Genomic DNA, 20,799 nt, shown 5'->3' with positions numbered 1-20,799 from the left:
AAAAGATATCTTCAAATCAATTTTACTAGCTAAATTCAATGTGTCCTTCATGATTAAGGTCTACTCTTATTCGCATAACTATTTCAAAGTTCTGCGCAAATCATTTTTGACTAACTTTTCAAAAGTAAGTGGTGCTCATTCAAGCGGAAATATTTTTCGACAGTTAAATTGTCATTTGCTTAAATGGATCAGTACCAATGTTAAAATGTGGAAAAATCTTCAGGATATTACAAATGTGTAATTTTACAGGGTTTTTTCAAAGTGTAAACTTTTTTTTGATACGCACTGTATATCCTCAATTTATGTCACCAATATAATTCATCTGGGCTGAAATTAAAATTGTGTTAAATTTTGTTGCAAGATGCCGGATGAGCTCCACATCATTGATGTGCTTGTTCTATACAAATTGCTATTTAGTGATTATGCTAATTTGCTCTTAAGCTATTTGCTATATAAATATGCTATTTAGTTTTTATGAAGATGCTACTGCCATAAGTAAATTCAATTAATTTAGATAGTAATAACCTGTAGGTTTTATTCCCTTTCCCACAGTAGGTGAAAGAAAGGTAATATGAAAGTACTAAAATCATCAGTTGAATGTCTTATACATGTATATTTCAAAACTAGTAACAGCAGAGGTATAAATTTGAACTTCCAAGACCAAAACTACTATTTTAGATCTGTAGTTTGTAATAATTTATAATAGATATTTATGTATGCTATGTGAATTGAAAATAAACATGCATTCACAGAAAATTTATGTATCTTTTTATATCCTCATCAAGAGCAAGTACTAAAAGTTAGAAGTACCCAAAATAGTGATAAATGATTAACTGATATAGCTGGAATATCTACTCATCGACTTGGAGATATATATTTGTTCTAATAATGTATAGATGTGCATACATTTAAAAATTTTTTTAAATTATATTTTCAGATGGATGTCCGGCCCTCAATGTCCAACAATGTCCCTTACTAGAATCTTGTCCTTATGGGCTTTCTACGGATCGCCGTGGGTGTCAGACATGCAATTGCAGACAGCCTATCACCTGTCTTCCGACCTCTCTTCAAAGCTGTTCAATTCCTTGCCCCCGCGGTCGGGCAACCGACGGTGATGGTTGTGAAATATGCTCCTGCAGGAATACAAGTAGGTTAGGTGTTTAAGATTTAAGACATTTTTGTCTCACCTGCGAAGCAAAGTGAGACTATAGGCGCCGCTTTTCCGACGGCTGCGGCGACGGCGTCAACATCAAATCTTAACCTGAGGTTAAGTTTTTGAAATGACGTCATAACTTACAAAGTATATAGACCTAGTTAATAAAACTTGGCCATAAGGTTAATCAAGTATTACTGAACATCCTATTAGAGTTTCATGTCACATGACCAAGGTCAAAGGTCATTTAGGGTCAATGAACTTAGACCATGTTGGAGGATTCAACATCGAAATCTTAACCTGAGGTTAAGTTTTTGAAATGTCATCATAACTTAGAAAATATATGGACCTAGTTCATGAAACTTGGACATAAGGTTAATCAAGTATCACTGAACATCCTGCATGAGTTTCACGTCACATGACCAAGGTCAAAGGTCATTTAGGGTCAATGAACTTTGGCCGAATTGGGGATATCTGTTGAATTCCCATCATAACTTTAAAAGTTTGTGGATCTGATTCATGACACTTGGACATAATAGTAATCAAGCATCACTGAAAATTTTGTGCAAGTTTCAGGTCTCATGATTAAGGTCAAAGGTCATTTAGGGTCAATGAACTTCGGCCGAATCGGGGGTATCTGTTGAATTACCATCATAACTTTGAAAGTTTATTGGTCTAGTTCATTAAACTTGGACATTAGAGTAATCAAATATCACTGAACATCCTGTGCGCGTTTCAGGTCACATGACCAAGGTCAAAGGTCAATGAACTTTGGCCGAATTGGGTGTATCTGTTGAATTACCATCATAACTTTGAAAGTTTCTGGATCTGATTCATGAAACTTGTACATAAGAGTAATCAAGTATCACTGAACATCCTGTTCGAGTTTCAGGTCACATGATCAAGGTCAAAGGTCATGTAAGGTCAATGAACTTTGGCCATGTTGGGTTTTTTTGTTGAATAACCATCATATCTCTGTAAGTTTATTGGTCTAGTTCATAAAAAGTGGACATAAGAGTAACCATGGATCACTGAACATCTTGTGCGAGTTAGAGTAGTATTCAAAGTCAGCACTGCTGCTATATTGAACCGCGTGATGCAGGTGAGACGGCCAGAGGCATTCCACTTGTTCTCTATCTTCAATGTATTCTGAACACAATTTTCATGCAAGGTATATGGTAAACTGACTGGACATACCCTTGTGATGGCACTGCTATAGCCATCACTGACTAGATGTAGTTCAATGACAATTACCATTATGAAAGTGCTTTTTAGCCAATAAAAGCATAGGATTGAATTTTGTTCAATGTCAGTGAAATAAAAAAAGATTCCTGAAAATGTGTCACAAAATTTTGAATATTTCACAATAAACTGTTAAACTAGTCATTTAACCCTTTTCGTGCGGACCCACGAATCCTGATACCTCTCCCTGCGGCGGGGCCGTTTTGGTACATTGCTAATATTTGGAACTGTGGCTGTGTTTTCCTAATCAATTGCTAATTGCGCCAATCTGATGCATTTTCAGGAATTTTAGTAAATGTAAAGATGAAAGATCAGACATTTTTCTTTCTAGAAATAAAGGTTTTGTTTCTGAAATCAACAGAATAGTTAAGAAATTTACGAGGAAAAAGTTGTGTCATTTTGTAAAATCTTCGCTTTTCCCCAAGTCAATAGGCACTGTGTACAAAAATGCGTAAGAGCAATCAGCACGCACGGACAGGTCGGGTTCGATCGATACCGCTTTGTTGTCTGCTCTATTGCTTTTTTTCCATTGCCTATTGTCCCGCTACTCATGATAGTCTCTTTACCTAATTGTAGAGAGATCACTTGCAACATATGCAAAGTGTATAATTACAATGATAATCCGTTTTGGGTGAAATCACAGCATACCAAATACCTTTATTTTCCAGAATGAATAAAAAAGCGTGAAGTTTCCTTTGCAAGTGCGATGATGGTGATTTAACACCGCGCAACAAAAGTCCAAAACTATTTTATGACTTTGAGGGGCTTCAAGACGGTGGCCTCAACGATTCACTAAAAATCATCTTTGGTATCTTCTTTTCATAAATTATATTTTGTAATAAAAAAATTGTTCTTGAAGATTGCATACCAGTATTCGATATGTTTTCCGTTGCAATTTCAAAGAGTGAAGGGTGTAAATGTGAATCGGTGGATCTGAAATCATACCCTCCCAACGCTCTCCTCGTCTCGTCTACAATTCATTTTTCTTTTATCTCCCTTTTCCTCCAAAATAGCTATTGTACCGACTACTGTTCATCACAATGAGAAAAAGTAAATCATTTTCGTCTAATGAAATTGTGACATCCAAATTAAAAGTTTTTTATTATGTTCTTCCATGTTATTCATTTTTTAACCGTTCTGGGTTTTTCACAACCAAAAACGAAATGAATAAATAAATCGTGAAAGATTTGTACAGAGGTATTGGACTCGGAAGGAGGTGTCAGTCCATAAATTTTTGATTTTTTTTTTTTTGGGGGGGTGGATCACTCCCTCCAACATTCAGCTCAATCCCTCCATTATCAAAAACGCCCAGCGGCCACTGCTTGCCGTTAAGAAAAATAGAAGGTGGACCTGTCTCTTTTCCTTTATACGGATCCTTTTCTACTATGCTATTCGCCAGAAAAAAGAAAAGGAAAAAAAGAAGTAAGAAACTGACGAAATAGTAGGAAAATTGATAACGTTTTTTAGGGGGGGGGGTAGGTGGATTATTGAGAGGGATTTGTCGGGACATGCCAAACAAACGTACTTTTTTTAGATGGATGCCTCACCGTAAATTTTCATTCTATTTCCTCAATTTCCGGTAAGGAAACTTTTAGTTCATTATTAGTTTTAGCTATCGTATTTCTATATCCCCTCCCGTCTACACCTTTTTTTCTCTTAGTTCTTCTCATTTAAATTATATCTGTATCGTCTTCCTTCTCCCCGATTTGGATTACGAGGTATTATACCAGCCTCACCCCCCTCTATCCATTCTCTCTGATTTTTTCTTCTCAGTACCTGTCATTTTACATGACATCTAACCCCCCCCTCTCTCTCTCTTCGTAGAGTAGGCTATGCCTCGATTTTGCCAACTTGTATTGATCGGGGATTGTTGCATTTGTGAGTCTCTCATCCTATTGCATCTTGGCCATGATGTCGAAAATTCAGGGGGGGGGGGTTCTCCCTCGTTTTAATCGTTCAATTTAATAGTACAGAGGTGGCGGAGTTGGTAGGAAGTTTCAGTCCTCACCCCCTTGAGAAAAAAACTTGTACAAAAAAATCCAAAGTCTATATAAATGTGTAAGTTTTCTTTTGGCCTGTCCACTCCCTTCCACTTTCAGCTCAACACTCCATTATCAAAAACGCTCAGCGGCCCCTGTTTTTATGTAAGAAATCTTATATTTAGGTTTTGATGCTAACCAGGATAAGCGAGCCAAATTTTGTTTGCAGTGACGGGAACAGAAAAATGGGTGCGGGTCAGATTTTGCTAAGTACGAAAAGCAGTAAATAAGTCACCCTCTCGATAAACACTTATCTTCCTTTTGTTCGGGTCGTTGACCATCTGTATCCTGCTCTTTTCGGAAGGAATTCGTTTGAGTGGCCGCCCTGACATTCTTTTGTTTGGGTAGTGCGGATATCAAGAAATACGTGGACGTTTTGAAAAGAGCATAAGATGAGTGATGTGCTAAATCTGCTTTATTTTCTCTCTTTTTTTAATAGAATAGTAGACAAAAATAATGAGAAGAAGAGGGATGATGTGGGGAGGGAAAAAGTTCAAAAGTGCACCAAAAACAGCTCAAAGTACTAAGACATTACCCTCGTACAAGCTTTTTTGTTGTTCTGAAAATACAATCGATCGATAAAACCAAGGAGATGTCATTCTAGAGTGAAATCTCCTTGATGAAAAAAATAATAAGACGAAAATGGTGAATAAACGCGTAGCTTATTGCGTGACGATCTTGCAGAAAAAGATGTTAGTGCACGATATGGATCAAATCACGTGATCAGAACAAATCACGTGATCAGGCCTTTTGCGTGCGCGTACGTGCTCGTCACCAAATTTATTCTTCCCCGTCTGACTCCAACAAAAAAATCGGGTAAAGTTGAAATGATTTCCTATTTTCTGGATTTTTCTCCACGTAGCTGTATATTTTTTTCATTCTGTTATCGAAATAGGTTTATAAAGGAAATAGTGGCAGAGGTTTTAGTACATAACAATTACGAAAAAGCTGAAAAACTTCATCGAATTAAACAAAAAATATCTCGGCTTCTGTAGAAGCCCGTCGTAGCTAAGTGAATGAGTCGCTGGGCTTCTACAGAAGCCCGTCGCACGCAAAGGGTTAAAATTGTGAAATTTTATGTAAAATGTGAAATTTGCATGTAAAAGGTTAAAATTATGATATTGCATGTAAAACAATATAATAACTTTTATTCAACTTCATCCCACCACTGCCACTGAAATTGGTGACACTAAGAATTTAATTTACATAGGGGTGTTTTACAAAGAGTTGACTATAACTAAGAGTCGCACTTAGAATCTCAGTTGCGCATGGTAAACAAAAGGCACACAGTATGGGTCAAATAATACAAAGAGCATGCATACTACTGGGTATAAATAAGATTGCATGTTACAAGCGCTGTGCTTGTCAGCATTTAGATATGACTCTCAATCACCCTCAATTCTTTGTGAAACACTCCCTATTATCTAATTTGAAAATCTTAAGCGATAAAATATCAGGATTTGAATGAGGCACTCTTAAATTCCTAGATTGAATTGAATTGGGTAGTATATGATAAACCAATTGAGATACATGTAGAAGGATAGAATGCTGCACTAGGTGAAAAATCAATTGATCTATTTGACTCGGCTTCGTCTCATTAAAAGAATGTCTTTCACCAAATGTTAATGTTGTACCATTGCACAAACTAGATAATTTACTATTTGTCTTGTACAATAGGGCAAAAGAAGAGATATTTTTGATGATAAGGACAGATAAACAGTTACCGAATGTGAATGTGAATTTTGAACAATTGCATAATTTAGATGGTTAATTGTTTGACAAGTACAAGAAGAGATATTCATGATAATCAGAATATCTAAAAAGTATTTTGGTACAGAAAGCAATCTTCTGGACATGTGAGAGCATTCAATATAAAGAATCTGCTGTTGTACAATGCTTATCCAGCTTATTATGCACAGTGGAAGGGAGCTCAAACATGCAATGAATAAGTATCATGACTCATGTATACTGCACATATTGGATGATTTATCATGTATGTAACATTAGGATGAAACCCCCTCAAAATCCCTAATAGCCTCAACCTGCAAAGCATAGCGAGTGTAGTGCAGAGCTACAGCCATAATGTTACTTAAGAAATATACAATATTGGTAAAGGGCTAGCTGCATTCGTGATCAATGAAATTGAATTCTCTAGGATTCCTAGCTAGGCTACGAATATAATGTGGAATTTTTTAAACAAAAATCGGTGGCTGTGTGACATGACATTTGCTCCGGGGACAATTGCTCCAGGTTTTATTTTGTCTAGGATATAATGTAGGGTTAGGGTCCCAAATAGACTGGGCTATTTCGACGCCTAACAAGACTGTGGGGCTGATTCAGCCCTCCCTTATGATCTTGGCTGTCAATTGTGCGATTGCAACGAAATTGGCACGTTCATTACCAATGGCATAATTTACAAAACTGTAAGATCAAATTTTGCAAAAATTCTCAATGTTAATCAATTATGTAAATATATGCATAAAAAAGTTTTCTCTAATTAACTTAATAATGCTCCTAAAATGCTAATTTTTTGTTCACATACTCTTTATAAAAGTCTTATCAAATGTACTTTAAAACAATTTCAACATCGCATTTATTTTTTATGTGTTTTATTGCTTTCTAAATTTCTTATGTATTTCTTTGTATTTCAACTTTTGTTTTTTTATTGTTTTTTTTTCAATGGATATTGTTGGGGACTTTCGTATGACCATTAACAAGATGAAATTAATTGATTTTAATCAGTAATAAAAAAGGAAAAAGAATGATACATTTGGGAATTTTGGCTAAAATAAAAACACTATTTGCATTGAATCTACACAAATCTGTGTTTTTGTTTAATTTTGGGTTTGTATGCACTTACTGAATGTTGGTAATTTCGCAACTGTGTACAGGGGGTTGCAATGTTGGTAGAAAAAGTTGTGCAAGACTTGAAAGTAAAACTTCAGCGAGCGCATTTGTAAAAAAGAATTGCCCTGTGGATTTGTTGTGAAAAATGTTGAGGGGGGGGGGGGCTGATTCAGCCCCCGTCTTATTAGGGTTAAGGTAAGAATAAGTTTTTGTGATAGGTTTAGGAAAGGGTATATTGTTACATCCAGGGTTAAAGTTGGTAATTCCATCAGTGTATGTGGAATTTACAACAGAGTTATTGTTGCCGGAGCAAATGTCATGGAACCACGCAACCTATGACAAATTTCTGCAAGAAAAATGAAATTCAGTCAAAATCGTATTTTGTCAACTAGGTCTACTAACCATCTGTGACTGTTCCTGTATGCCCAAATGAAATCCTTGACCCCTGAAACATGGGTAAAGACACCAAAAGTTTGTAAACATTCCACAAAAAACAAAGTTGTGGCCAAAAATGTGATTTTCTGGAGAAATGGGGGCTTCTTGGCTTTTTGGCCAGCACTTTTTTTTTCTCAGACCCGAGACCAAATATATTTTTATTCTTTTTTATTACTATTATTTATTCTAATTTGTGTCACTCTTTCGTTGTTACCTTTGATATTTTGTATAGCCTCCTTTAAAAACTGTCTTCCGTCTCTCCTTTATACTATAGTTTTGTAATGCTGTCTCTACGTATTGAAACTAAGTTACAGGGGCTTTCCTCCCATACAAGCTTTGCTTTTCTTGGCAAGCCCCTCCATTCTGTTTCATATTGTTATTAGTCAAAATTACTTTAGTTCGTGTTAATTAGTTCTCATTGTTCATACCTTCTAATTCTTATGCATTACTCCGGTTGATATTGTACTTAAAATTTGACTATGTCTTGTTACTTTGATTGTGTTGTGCTTTGTGAACGGAAAATGAATAAATCTAAATCTATATTGTCATTTCATGTTGAGATAGAGTAAAGGGAACACATAAAAACTGTTCCCTCAGCAAAATGAAAAAATCTTTTACTTGGATGTAGATTTAAAATGAGAGTAATTATAATTTTTCTAACTATTTCAGGTACTTCTTGCCCCATTGTAAACAGAAGAAATTGTAAGAAGGCTTGTACGTATGGATATGCAACCGATGCCATCACACTTTGTCAAGTCTGTATGTGCAAACAGCCAAGTGAGTAGAAAAAAGTGCTTGATTTGAAATGGTGGAGTTTATATATTTAAAGTTATATGGAAAATATGTTATAGTTCTTCATTCTTTACGAAGCTTCTCACCCCTACAAAAATACATGTAGTGTGCTACAAGCTAGTAACTAGCTAGCATTTATCTGGTGGCTCACGTAATAAGCAATTGCAAGCAAGCAAACCGTATGTACTCGGTAAGAGGTTGCGTATTATTATTACAAGGTTTTTCAGATATCTACTACCTAGTCACTAGCTATCCGTTACCTTGAAATTTTTTGTGAGCATAATTTGTTATAGAATACTTAATATCTGGCATCCTCTTGATTGAAACAGTTGCATAATTTCTAGTGCCATGATTGAGATAAAAATAAATTGCATTAGGTTTCAATTACACTTGTAGAGGTTCTGGTCAAATTAAAATGCAATAAATGGCTAACTTTAGAAGTTGTTAGTTGTAACTCTGGGGATGGGTTTCCTATTTAGGATGCACTGTATATGCTGGTAGCATGAATGTTTCTAGGAGAATTTCCTTTTTTGATCACTTTAAATACAGCCGAGGTACCCATATCAATCACATCCTTCAGGATATGTGAACCTGTAAATTGCACCAATAACTGCCCGGCAGGATTTCTCCATGACGATCAAGGGTGCCCATCCTGCAACTGTAAAGAGGAAGGTGAATGTATACTGATGATAACAATGCAGGCTTTCCTCTAAGGAGGTTTATCGGCTCACATGCTGGAGCGTTAGTCTTGATGTATAAACCTTTAAAACCTGAAGTGAAATTTTAAGAATTTTAAAGTAGTGTGGAAATAGGAATTATTTAAAATTTACTATAACCACATGGATCAGTGGAAAATCCCTTGTGAATGTTCAAAGAATGGTATACAAATCCTAATTATGCATAATCAAAACAATGCATTCTGAATAAAGAAGGGGGGGTATTTTACAAATATATCCGTCTGACTGAATGTTACTCTTAAATTTCAATTTGCATGTAGGATATAATGCATCAGTGCATTGATCATGATCAATGCATGCATGATTAGTATTATCATTATTACTGCGTGAAAGACGCAGATCTGTCTCTTGACCAGGCACCAAAAATTAGAGAAAGATGGGGGTCGGACATACAAAATGCTCATAATTTCTGTAGAATTTCCTGAAATTTAACTCTTATGTGTTACTTTATCTTTGTTTTTAGGAGTGACATGTCCAGACCTACCAATGTCAATCTGTCCTCAGCAGATGCTCTGTCCATACGGTCTCGACATGGATTCAAAGGGATGCCCCATCTGCTTCTGCAGAGTAGAATGTAATGTATAATTACATTAGATTTACTTGCTATGACGGAGATTCCATGTATAATGTTAAAGGGGAAGTTCACCCTGACAAAAGTTTATTGTAAAAATAGCAGAAAAATTAATAAAAAATATTGCCGAAGGTTTGAGAAAAATTCATCAAATAATTAAAAAAAGATATTAGAATTTCAATTATTTGACTTGTGACGTCATATGCGAGCAGCATTCATACATAGCGAATGGTAAAAAATCAAAGAAATGTCATTTTCTCAGAAAATAGAAAATGGTTTTCACTGTACCTTTTGTATATCAATAGACAAATCATTTCACACCCGATAATGAATAGAACACAAAATTAAGTAATCAGGAACCATACAAAATTTGAAATTCATGCATTTTATATTACATAACACATGGGGCAGCTGCTCGTTTTTGACGTCACAGATCCAAAACTTTGAACTCTAACAACTTTCTTACTTACTTTCTAACGGATTTTCCTCAAACCTTCACCAATATTTTTTACTAATTTTTCTGCTATTTTTCAACAAAGTTTTCTTCAGGGTGAACTTCCCCTTTAACCATTGATAAACAAATGCTAATAATGTTGGAATTAATTTTTGTTATATACCTACCCATATTGCCTTCTTAAAGACCTTGAATATCTGCTGGCAGCTTTTTGTTATGGGAAATCTGCACTAAATCATGGTTTATAAATAGAAAACGACAAGTAATGCAGGACCAGAGTATATACACTGTTTAGGTGTTGGCTGCTTTGCTGTGGATAGTTTTCCGCATCAGACATATTAATGATATTTCATGTAGCATCAGACTTGTAGAGGCAAAGACGAAAGCTGAAGCCTCTGCAAAGATTATGCTGCTCTCTGATATGCCTGCAATATGTGCTTTTGTTTAACCAGTAGAAACAATTGTGCCCCACGTAGCAGTCCATTTATCTATAATATTGTAATTAACATTAACCTTTAGCTGGATGTTACCCTGTCAGCCCATTGACCTGTGACCTTGACTGTCAGTATGGCTATGCTACTGATGAACACCAGTGTGAAACATGCAGATGTAGAATATTTGGTGAGTGGAAAGTTGAATATATGTAGGAAAATGATGCAGTCCATGTTCTGCTATTCCGTGGTAAATTAAAACAAAATTTACCATTATGAAATAGTCCTCTAAAGGTTCTTAAACACGATTTTGAGCAGCTCATAGCTGCAGATTTTAGTGGTAGTTTCACTCGGCATCTTTTCCCTTCAGATTTCCAAATTTCTGCATAGTCAAATCAATGTGGGGAAAGCTGCATTGGAGTCTTGCATGATGTGGCAGAGCTGTGGATATGACTTTTAATTGGGTACTTGGGGAGCGTTTCATCAACATTTTCATCTGACAAAGTTGTCAGGTCTGACATCTTTCCTTGATTATGATTGGCTGAGAGGCACTGTAACCGAAGGAACTGTCGGATTAAACATCTGACAAGTCCTTTCATTTCATGAAATGCTCCCCAGGCCTTGACATATATTTCAAGGCTATTGCCATCTTTAAATTGTACAGGGACGCATTGCATTGTAGAAAGATTTCTGTTTAAACACATATTTTAAAAATCATATGCAAGTCATGAATGCATGCCTTATATTGGTTGACAATCCAGTTGCATATGAGTATAGAGACAAGTTCATTGCAATACTTTCTGCAGCGGAGCACAGGACACATTGGGCCTTTTGTATGTTCGTATTTATTTCCAGGCTCAGTGAGTAAAACTAACTGGTATGCTTGTATTTGACTATTGGAATGGAAATAGAAAGAAAGGAGATGTAAATATATTATTTCGTTTGTAAATTAAGTCTTTATATACGGTTCAACAAATCTAGGGATGGTACATGCACATCAACGTTTGCCAATTTTCCTCAGTCACCATTATACAACATTATACATGTTCATTTTCAGGAACAAGTGTATATCTTTTTTAGTCTTCTTTTATTTTTGTTTTTTAGATGCTGCACTATGTAACCTCAATGTCTCATCAACTTGCCATAAGAAATGTCCATATGGATTGGCTACTGATAGAAATGGATGTGAGATTTGTGTCTGCAAAAATGAAGGTACAGTCCCGAACCTGTATATAAAGACCACTCAATGGGGACAAAGAAAGCAGTATGTATATGAAAAGGAGGTCTTTATGGACATGGTCCTGTAAACCAAGGCTCCATCTTATGAAGAGTTGCGGAAAACTTAAATCAAATGCAAAGTGCAATTGATTTTCGTATCTCTCTACTTCCCAATTTTTTATCCATTGTAACTCCTCGTATTACGGGCCAAAATGTGGGTTTGTATAGAAAGATGGACACTGAAGAAGGTTTGACTGTAATACCATTATCACATACACATTTTGTGAGCATGTCGTGGTCTAGTGGTTCAAATTCTTGCCTTTCAAATAGAGGGATGGTGTGTTTTCAGTCAGCAAGAAATACAATGTATATCCAAACTATGCTGCGCTAAGTGCCATGGGAAAATCCAGAAATTATTATTATACGCCCACCCGGCTACAGGTTGGGACGTATTATGGTATCATGCTCGGTGTCCGTCCGTCTGTTAACTTTTTCTTGTAAACGCGATAACACTGTTCTTCCATTGAAGTTAACCTGGGCTCATATAATTTGGTGTGCATGATACTAGCATGGATCTCAGGAAGCCTATTGATTTTGAGGTCAAAAGGTCATAGGTCAAGGTCACAGTGACATGCTTTCATCTTACCATTCTCAAGTCCTTGTAAATGCGATCCCAGGCTCATGTAATTTGGTGTGTATGATATTAGCATGGATCCCAGGAAGCCTACTGATTGTTAGGTCAAACGGTCAACGCTCAAGTTGCCACCTTCCACTTTTCTTGCTTAACCAGTAACACCGTTTGCCGCATTACAGGCAGGTGTATTATGTGCTTACCCCAGTGACATTCTTGTAATTTTACACAGTCATGCCCTTTAAATTTCAATTCTTTGGTATCTTATTTAAAATGTTTTTGTTTGTATAATAAATAATAAAAATTAACAATCATGATTTTTTTAATTTCAAAATAGGATGTGTTATTTCTGAATAGGAGTTGTGTAGCATTTATACACACCTTATACAAGTTGCAATTATTATGTAAGAAACATCAATGTATACAAATTTTGCCAATTTTCTTAACCAACTTTTGAACATTTGAGCATGGTATTTATTCTTAGAGCCTCCCTTTCTCTACTTAAAAAATACATCTGAGATGAAGCCACATGGCATTTACTGAAATCTTTTTTTCAATACCAATTTCCGCAATGCTCAAAGACTCCATTTTGGAAAGGATTACATTTTGTTTTTCAGGCAGGTTGGGTATTGTTATTTTTGTTATTTTTGATATGCAGTACAACAGCATTGTCTGGATTTTTTAAAATTATTTTTAGAGTATGAGAGCAGGGTGTGGTATTGTTATTGTTTTAGTTATAATGTTATTGTTTAATATAAAGTATGAGAGCCGGGACTGGTAGTGTTATTGTTGTAATGATTATTAGTTTTATTATCATCATACAGTACGAGAGCTGTATGGGTCTGCTACATGTATTGATATTGTTGTAATATTTGTTAGAGTTATTAATGATGTACAGTCCAATAGTTGGGTCCAGTATTATTATTTTTGTAATTATTATTCATATTGTTATTGACATACAGTGGGAGAGCCAAATAAGGTATTGTTATTATAGATATCATTTATGTTATTTCTATACAGTGCGAGAGATAAGTATTGTCACACTCAAGCCAGTGATAACATGTACTCCAATTACCTGTGATATGAATTGTGAGTTTGGATTGGCCACTGATACCCAAGGCTGTGAGGTCTGTTCCTGTAAACAACCAATGACAGGTGAGGTTTCATGCATGTGTTTTTTGAAAAAAAATGTTAACCCTTTGACTACAGACTTCTGTAATTCCAATTGGAATTATAGGGCCATTCCTGGTCATGTGTGTGACCAAATTATGCCAAATCTCGACTTTAGTTAGTTTGAAATCAAACAGTCTTAGAGATTTAGTATTTCAAAGATAATATAACATTGTCCTGTTTAATCAGCCATCATTTTGAAATTCCTGTTAATATTAAAATGAAATTCAACTTACAAAATTATCATAGTCTGTTATATATCTCTAAAATTCTTAGATTTATAACTAATTACAGTCAAGATTTTTAATAATTTTAACCAAGAATGGTCATATACATATATAGGCAATAGGTAAACAAAGATTCTTATTTCTTGCCTGCATTGCAAAAGAATACCAGGACCCCGTCTTTCAGAGAGTTGAGATTGATCCGATCAAGCGCAACTATGGACGGCCAGTCACGTCAACATATAACATGCATGTTTGTTCAAAAAAATTCTAGACAGGAATGTATATCCATAAATTCTTTGATTTCTTGACAATTTGGTGTGTTCTCCTTTGTTTTCAAAGGACATTTTACAAATTTCCTGTAGAAGAAATTTCCATAGAGTTAAGATTGGATCGATCGTAACTCTTTGTAAGACGGGGCCCTTCACCTACCCCCTTTTTTACAGCGGCACTGTAAAGAACATAAATCTTTACAAAAGTGTATGAAATATAAGTATATGGAGCTTTTTCCTCAAACTTAGACGTAATTTTCATCAGGTAACTACACTTGGGTGAGTGTAGTTCTTGATCACCATGCTTACATCAAAGTTGGTTTCCGATCAATTAACTTTTATGACAATTGATCTTGTCAAGTATAGGAATGTATTTTCCAAGTCAACCTAATTTTCAAAACATGTCTGAAATCTTAAGGAAAGCAATTTACAATGTATCACAAATACCTATGACTTCAATAGCATGATTTATTTATTTTTTTTTTTTTTTGGGGGGGGGACATGGATCAAAGATTGAGCCCTTATATGTGTCTGTTTGTGAGGACATAGAATGTGAATTTATGCTACATTATGCAGTTAGATGTGCTAATGTACATGTTCTCAGATGAAAATTAGATAAAATTTCAGTCCCTAAAGTTTGATATCTTTCAGGGCAAGACAGCTATTTTAAAGGGCACTTTTCTTTATTGCCACTCAAATGGAGGCACAATAAGGCCAATAAAGGTACCAGGTCACAGGGCATCTCGCGGCTTGGCCCTTGGTGACATTGTATTATTGAATTTAATCAAAGGAAAATGAAAAACAGTACATGCTTTATATCTCTGTTACAATATTACTGCTATATTGTATTATGAGAATTCTATGCTCATTCCACCTGTTTAAATTGGTGTTGACTTTATCATAGCGTCACCTATACCATACGGCCCATATTATTACCAGCTTATTTGATTTATCATGCTTTATGTATTCTCAGCTGAACTGAGCAATCTGAGCTTGCCACATCAGTTTTGCAAATCTCATGTTTTATTCATTAGAGGGTGTACATGTACCTGTTGCGTAGAATGTATGCTTCGTGTACTTATTCCTTTGATGCATTGATTGGCAATCACGGTGGATGGTGCAAAGATGGCGAGATAATAATATTGAAGGACTTGGCAATGCAAGGGGAAAGGTAAATCTAATATGTTGAGGTGATATTTTATACAACATTCATTCCTCAGTCCACTATAGGCGGCTGCCAGAAGCATTGATGTGTTTGGGTAGTCTTTCCATTCGTCTATTGACAATTATTGCTCATTGCATCAGTTTGTAAAGCTTCATTTTTAATTTATTGTATATAAATTTAGTGAGTGTTCCTGTTGCATATAATGTGTCCATACCTTCGATACATTTATTGGCATCCATGGTTGCTGGAGAAAAGAAAGCAACAATAATACTTTTGAAGGTCTTGTTCATGCAAGGAGAAAAAGTAATATGATAATGTGATATTGGCTCTACGATATTTCTGTCATTTTCATAATATTATGAATTTGATGTATCCATATCTCAGGAGATGGCTGTACAGATATTACAAGAGCGGTATGTCCATTAATGGATGGATGCAAGTTTGGTTTAGCTACAAATGAGCAACGATGTCCAATATGCAAGTGCAAGCAGAGTAGTAAGTTAAAACCATCGTATCACAAGATTTGACCATTACTATCATTTGTTATGCTTTACACCATTTGGGAGCCTTGGAATTTCATTAATAATTTGAATTGCATTTTTCCCTTCTTTGAGTGATATCACATGCAATGTGTTTATTGTTATGTACATTAACACAAAAGTAATAATTTTTGTCATATCAAATTTAAAAAAATGTGAAATGTATGTCTTTAATTCCATTTGTATTTCTTACTCTCTGATCCAATCTAAAGTATTTTCATGTGAAGGTGGTTTGAATATTTTTAATGTGATGTTTTGATTAAGGTTGAGAGAGAGTTTCAAAGGAATACATATAGTTTAAATTCCTTTTCTCCCAACAGTGACTCATTTGAGCCATTGTTATTTCATTTTTTAACATTTACTGTATGGTGTACCTTAGCACTCATATTCTGTTAAGAATGCTTCCCCTCCTCACTATAAAAATTGTAGATTTGCAATGTTTTCTTCTTTCCATTTTCCTTTTTTCTTGCAAAAAGTTGTATGTAACCCTCTTCCATCGTGTAGTCTGTCCTGTTTGAATGGCTTAGCAACTGATGCAAAAGGATGTGACATTTGCGTGTGTAAGAATACATGTGAGTATTACCAAAGGGGCCTGTTCACAAGACTTATTGGAATCTATTTTATAACCCTCCTAAATATTAGGACTGTTTTATGGGTAAGTAGTTGAATGTAAACTGTTTTTTATGTTCACATTTACATGTAGCCAATGACAAACCAGGGATTGGTACATTCAAAATAAGGCTTTGTAGCTATGTTATTCTAACTCTTCCTATACCTTAATTGGCTGTGTGTGATTATTTTCGAGCTTTGAGCTTTTCAAGCTATGATAATTTGAGAGCTTTGATTCCTTTCAAATGACATTAAAGACAGAGGAATTATTTCAGATCCCAGAAGAAAAAGAATCACCAATTAATAATAATAATAATTAACATCATTAATACGATAAATTATCTGCAGAAGATGTCAAAATACTAAAATCAAGATATGTATTATGGCTTTTCAAATTAAATTCCCATACTGAATTAATATTCAATTTCTTAATTGCAATTATTCCTGTGTGTACTTTTTTCAGAAAGTAAACATTCACAGCTGCAATCAACATTAAGAGCTAGTTCAGATATGCCACTGTGAAGAGCAGCAGCAAAGCAAATGTGTTATAAAAACATTGCATAGCCAATAAACATTTTTTTGCACTGATCAAATTGTGTTCCTAGAAATCTCATAAAAATCTTAGCATTTTTTAATTGTCTACAGTTGTTCGGACAAGCTCTTGACATCATTTATGCCATGATGTCATAGTGAAGGTATTATGACATCATGATTCACAGCATTATGATGTCTAACAAGTTTTTAAAGACTTAAAATGAATGATGGTTTATAAGCCTTAATTGGGTGTCATGCAGTTTGTCAAACCATACTCGGTCTAACTAAATTAAATGTAGGCTTAAAATGATAACAGTAGATGTTGAGGTGTTAAAACCAAGAGATCTATATATCTACATTATATAATCCAATTCATTGTTCATTTTACTGAGGAAATATTCCTAATCTTGATCATGATTTTGAATACATGTACATGTAGTAAACATTAACAGGCACATTGAGCTTTAATAGGATAAATTATCAGTAGTAGATGTTGACGTAGTAAACCCAATAATTACTCTAAGCGCTCTACAGTATATGCAGCATAATTACCCTGGCTTTAGCAGTGCAGCTGTTACGCGCGCTGTGTTTCAAGGAATAAATTCCTGCCTGGTACCCATTTACCTCACCTGGGTTGAGTGCAGCACATTGTGGATCAATTTCTTGCTGAAGAAAATTACGCCATGGTTGGGATATATAGATCTATTTATCTGCATTTAACAGTCCAATTATATAATTCATATTACTAAACCAATATTCCTAATCTTTATCACGTTTTTGAATACATGTACTTGTACTACAGTAAACATTAACAGGTGCGATGAGATTCAAAAAGATAAATTATCAGTAGTAGATGTTGACATACTAAAAGCAATAGATCTATTTATGTTTCATAGAGTCCAATTTTATGTTCTTATTACTAAGTCAATATTTCTGATACTTATAAATTTTTCAAAGATAAGTAAAACAATACGTCAGACCATACCATGCATATAGCTGAATGAAGCTTAAAATGATAAATTATCAGCATTTGTTGATGTACTAAACCCAAGATATCTATTTATCTACATTGTAAAATATAATTTATTATTCATATTACTAAGCCAATATTCCTAATCTTGATCATTTTCCAAATACATGTACATTTAGTTGCAATGAGATTCAGAATGATAAATTATCAGTAGTAGATGTTGACATACTTAAAGCAAAAGATCTATTGATGTTTTATATTCCAATTTATTATTCATATTACTAAATCAATATTTCTAATTTTATCAGTTTTTCAAAAATAATTGAAACCATACTCACCATACATGTAGCTGAATGAGACTTAAAATGATGAATCATCAGCAGTAGATGTTAACATACTAAACCTCAGAGATGTATTTATCTACATTTTGTAATCCATTTTATTCATATTACTAAGCCAATATTCCTTATTTTGATAAATTTTTAATACACATACATTTGGTGGCAATGAGATTCAAAATGATAAATTGTCATTTCTAGATGCTGACATATCAAATTGAAAAAGATCTATTTATCTATGTTTTATTATCCAATTAATTCATATTACAAAGTCAATATTCCTAATTTTTCCAATATTCCTTAATTTTTTCAACTATAAGTACATGTAATAAACATGAACTGCTGCAAAGAGCATATATGCCCTTTGGAAAAAGTAAAAATGGGGTCTTCATGTTTAGTCATTGAATTTTGTATATGTGCGAAATTTTAGGTTCATCCAATAACCCCTTTTTACCAGTCATTATGGCTTTTTTTGACATTCAATGTTTCAAATTTTCACTTGTGAGTTTTTAAAGTAACCCTATTTTTACTAAGTAATGACAGAATCACTGAATTATTAATAACTATCATTTTCAAATGCAGCCTCAATGTGCCCAGCTGTCACATTTGAAGATTGCCCTCTTTTGTTGGCTTGTCATCGTGGTCTTTCTACAAATGCCCGAGGCTGTGAAATCTGCAAATGTAAACGAGATGGTATGTAAAATCATATATATATATATATATATATATATACTATATCACCCATGAATGAATTCATTTTATGCAAAGGTATTATGAAACTTGTTACAATTACAAAATCAAACATGAAGTCATGAACAAATTAGCAATCCATGCAAAGTGGAAGAACAGAGGAAATTATATACAACTATGCAACTTCTTAGTGATTACCTAGTATGTTGTTTGCCCTCCATGAATTAATAAAATAAAATCATTAGTAATATAAACATGTCTTTTTCTGGGTATTAATTCATGTAGGGCTTAACCCTAAATAGACTGGGCTATTTCGACGCCAAAGAAGACTGGGGGGGGGGCTGATTCAGCCCCCCCCTATGATCTCGGCCGTCGATCGCGCGATCGCGACGAAAATTGGCACACGCGTTACCCATGGCATTATCTACAAAACTATAACATCAAATTCTGCAAAAAATCTCATGTCTCATTAATTATGCTAATTTATGCGTAAAATCATAAGTTTGCTCTAATTAATAAAATAATGCCCCTGAAATGCTAATTTTTGTTTCACACACTCTAGATAGGCATCTGATCAAATTGATTTAAAAAAAATTCAAAATCACTTTTATTTTCTTATGTATTCTATTGTTTTCTAAATTTCTTATGTATTTCATTGTTTTTCGACTTTTTGTTTTTTATTGTTTTTTCAATGGAAATTGTCGGGGACTTTATTTTGACCATAAAAAAGATAAAATTAATTGATTTTAAGCAGTAAAAGGAAAAATAATGATACATTTATGAATTTTGGTTAAGAACACTATTTGCATTGGATTTGTACACAAATTCACGTTTTTGAGTAATTTGGGGTCTGCATGCACTTACGAAATGTTGCGTAATTTTGGAACCGCGTACTCGGGGGTCACAATTTTGGTCTCAAAAGTTGCGCGAGACTTGAAAGTAAAAAGTCAGCGAGCGACGCGGTCAAAAAATTTCGCGCGGCGGATTTATCACGAAAAATGTCGAGGGGGGGGCTGAATCAGCCCCCCCCAGTCTTTTTAGGGTTAAACTCAAACTGGAATCAACAAATGGTAAATAGTTAGAAAACCATTATCTTTCAATATATATACATGTAGATGAATGCACAATGGAATAGAAAAAATATATTTTTTCATGAATTTCTCATTAATAGTAAATGAAAACTTTTTCATAGTTACGATAGATATCTCTCCGCCAATTTGTATTGTGTAGCATTAAAATTAATGGCCAATTTGTCAAGAAGTATATGACAAAAACTAGTCAATTTGCAATGTTGATCTTAAAGGGATCATGGAAACAAGATCGGCACCATGACCAAAGGGGTATAAATAGAATTTTCATGGTGATATAAGATAAAACCATGGATCAAGAACACTTTCCTACACACTTAACAAGAACACATTCTTATACACTTAACAAATGTATCAATATATAAAATATGGTTTGTAGTAAAAGTTTATTTAATATAGTCTGGGGTGATGAGTATGATTAATTGAAAAGTTGGCTATATCTTGACATGGTAAAATTAAGTGAACCTTAAAGTCAAATTGATTCTTACATTGTTCTTTCTTTTTTAATACTTAAATTAAAGGGGAAGTTCACCCTGAAGTAAACTTTGTTGTAAAAATAGCAGAAAAAATAGTAAAAAATATTGGTGAAGGTTTGAGGAAAATCTGTTAAAGGGTAAGAAAGTTATTAGAGTTCAAAATTTGGGATTTGT

The 20,799-nt window shown here is 34.4% G+C and overlaps 1 protein-coding gene across 1 annotated transcript in view; it reads left to right on the top strand.

The window, feature by feature from the left end:
- The window catches only part of LOC121432204 (balbiani ring protein 3-like), a 61,714-nt gene that overhangs the window by 17,877 nt on the left and 23,038 nt on the right, over positions 1 to 20,799 (top strand). Inside the window, exons 13-22 of the mRNA XM_041630057.1 lie at positions 938 to 1,147; positions 8,386 to 8,493; positions 9,058 to 9,180; positions 9,709 to 9,819; positions 10,790 to 10,891; positions 11,806 to 11,913; positions 13,571 to 13,705; positions 15,766 to 15,876; positions 16,397 to 16,492; positions 18,954 to 19,064. Coding sequence (XP_041485991.1) covers positions 938 to 1,147; positions 8,386 to 8,493; positions 9,058 to 9,180; positions 9,709 to 9,819; positions 10,790 to 10,891; positions 11,806 to 11,913; positions 13,571 to 13,705; positions 15,766 to 15,876; positions 16,397 to 16,492; positions 18,954 to 19,064 — 1,215 coding nt within the window. The remainder of the gene's footprint in view (positions 1 to 937; positions 1,148 to 8,385; positions 8,494 to 9,057; positions 9,181 to 9,708; positions 9,820 to 10,789; positions 10,892 to 11,805; positions 11,914 to 13,570; positions 13,706 to 15,765; positions 15,877 to 16,396; positions 16,493 to 18,953; positions 19,065 to 20,799) is intronic.

The sequence above is a fragment of the Lytechinus variegatus genome, chromosome 18 (assembly GCF_018143015.1).
Source record: "Lytechinus variegatus isolate NC3 chromosome 18, Lvar_3.0, whole genome shotgun sequence".
NCBI classification, from domain to species: Eukaryota; Metazoa; Echinodermata; class Echinoidea; order Temnopleuroida; family Toxopneustidae; genus Lytechinus; species Lytechinus variegatus.
This window is presented reverse-complemented; position numbering and strand designations above follow the sequence as displayed.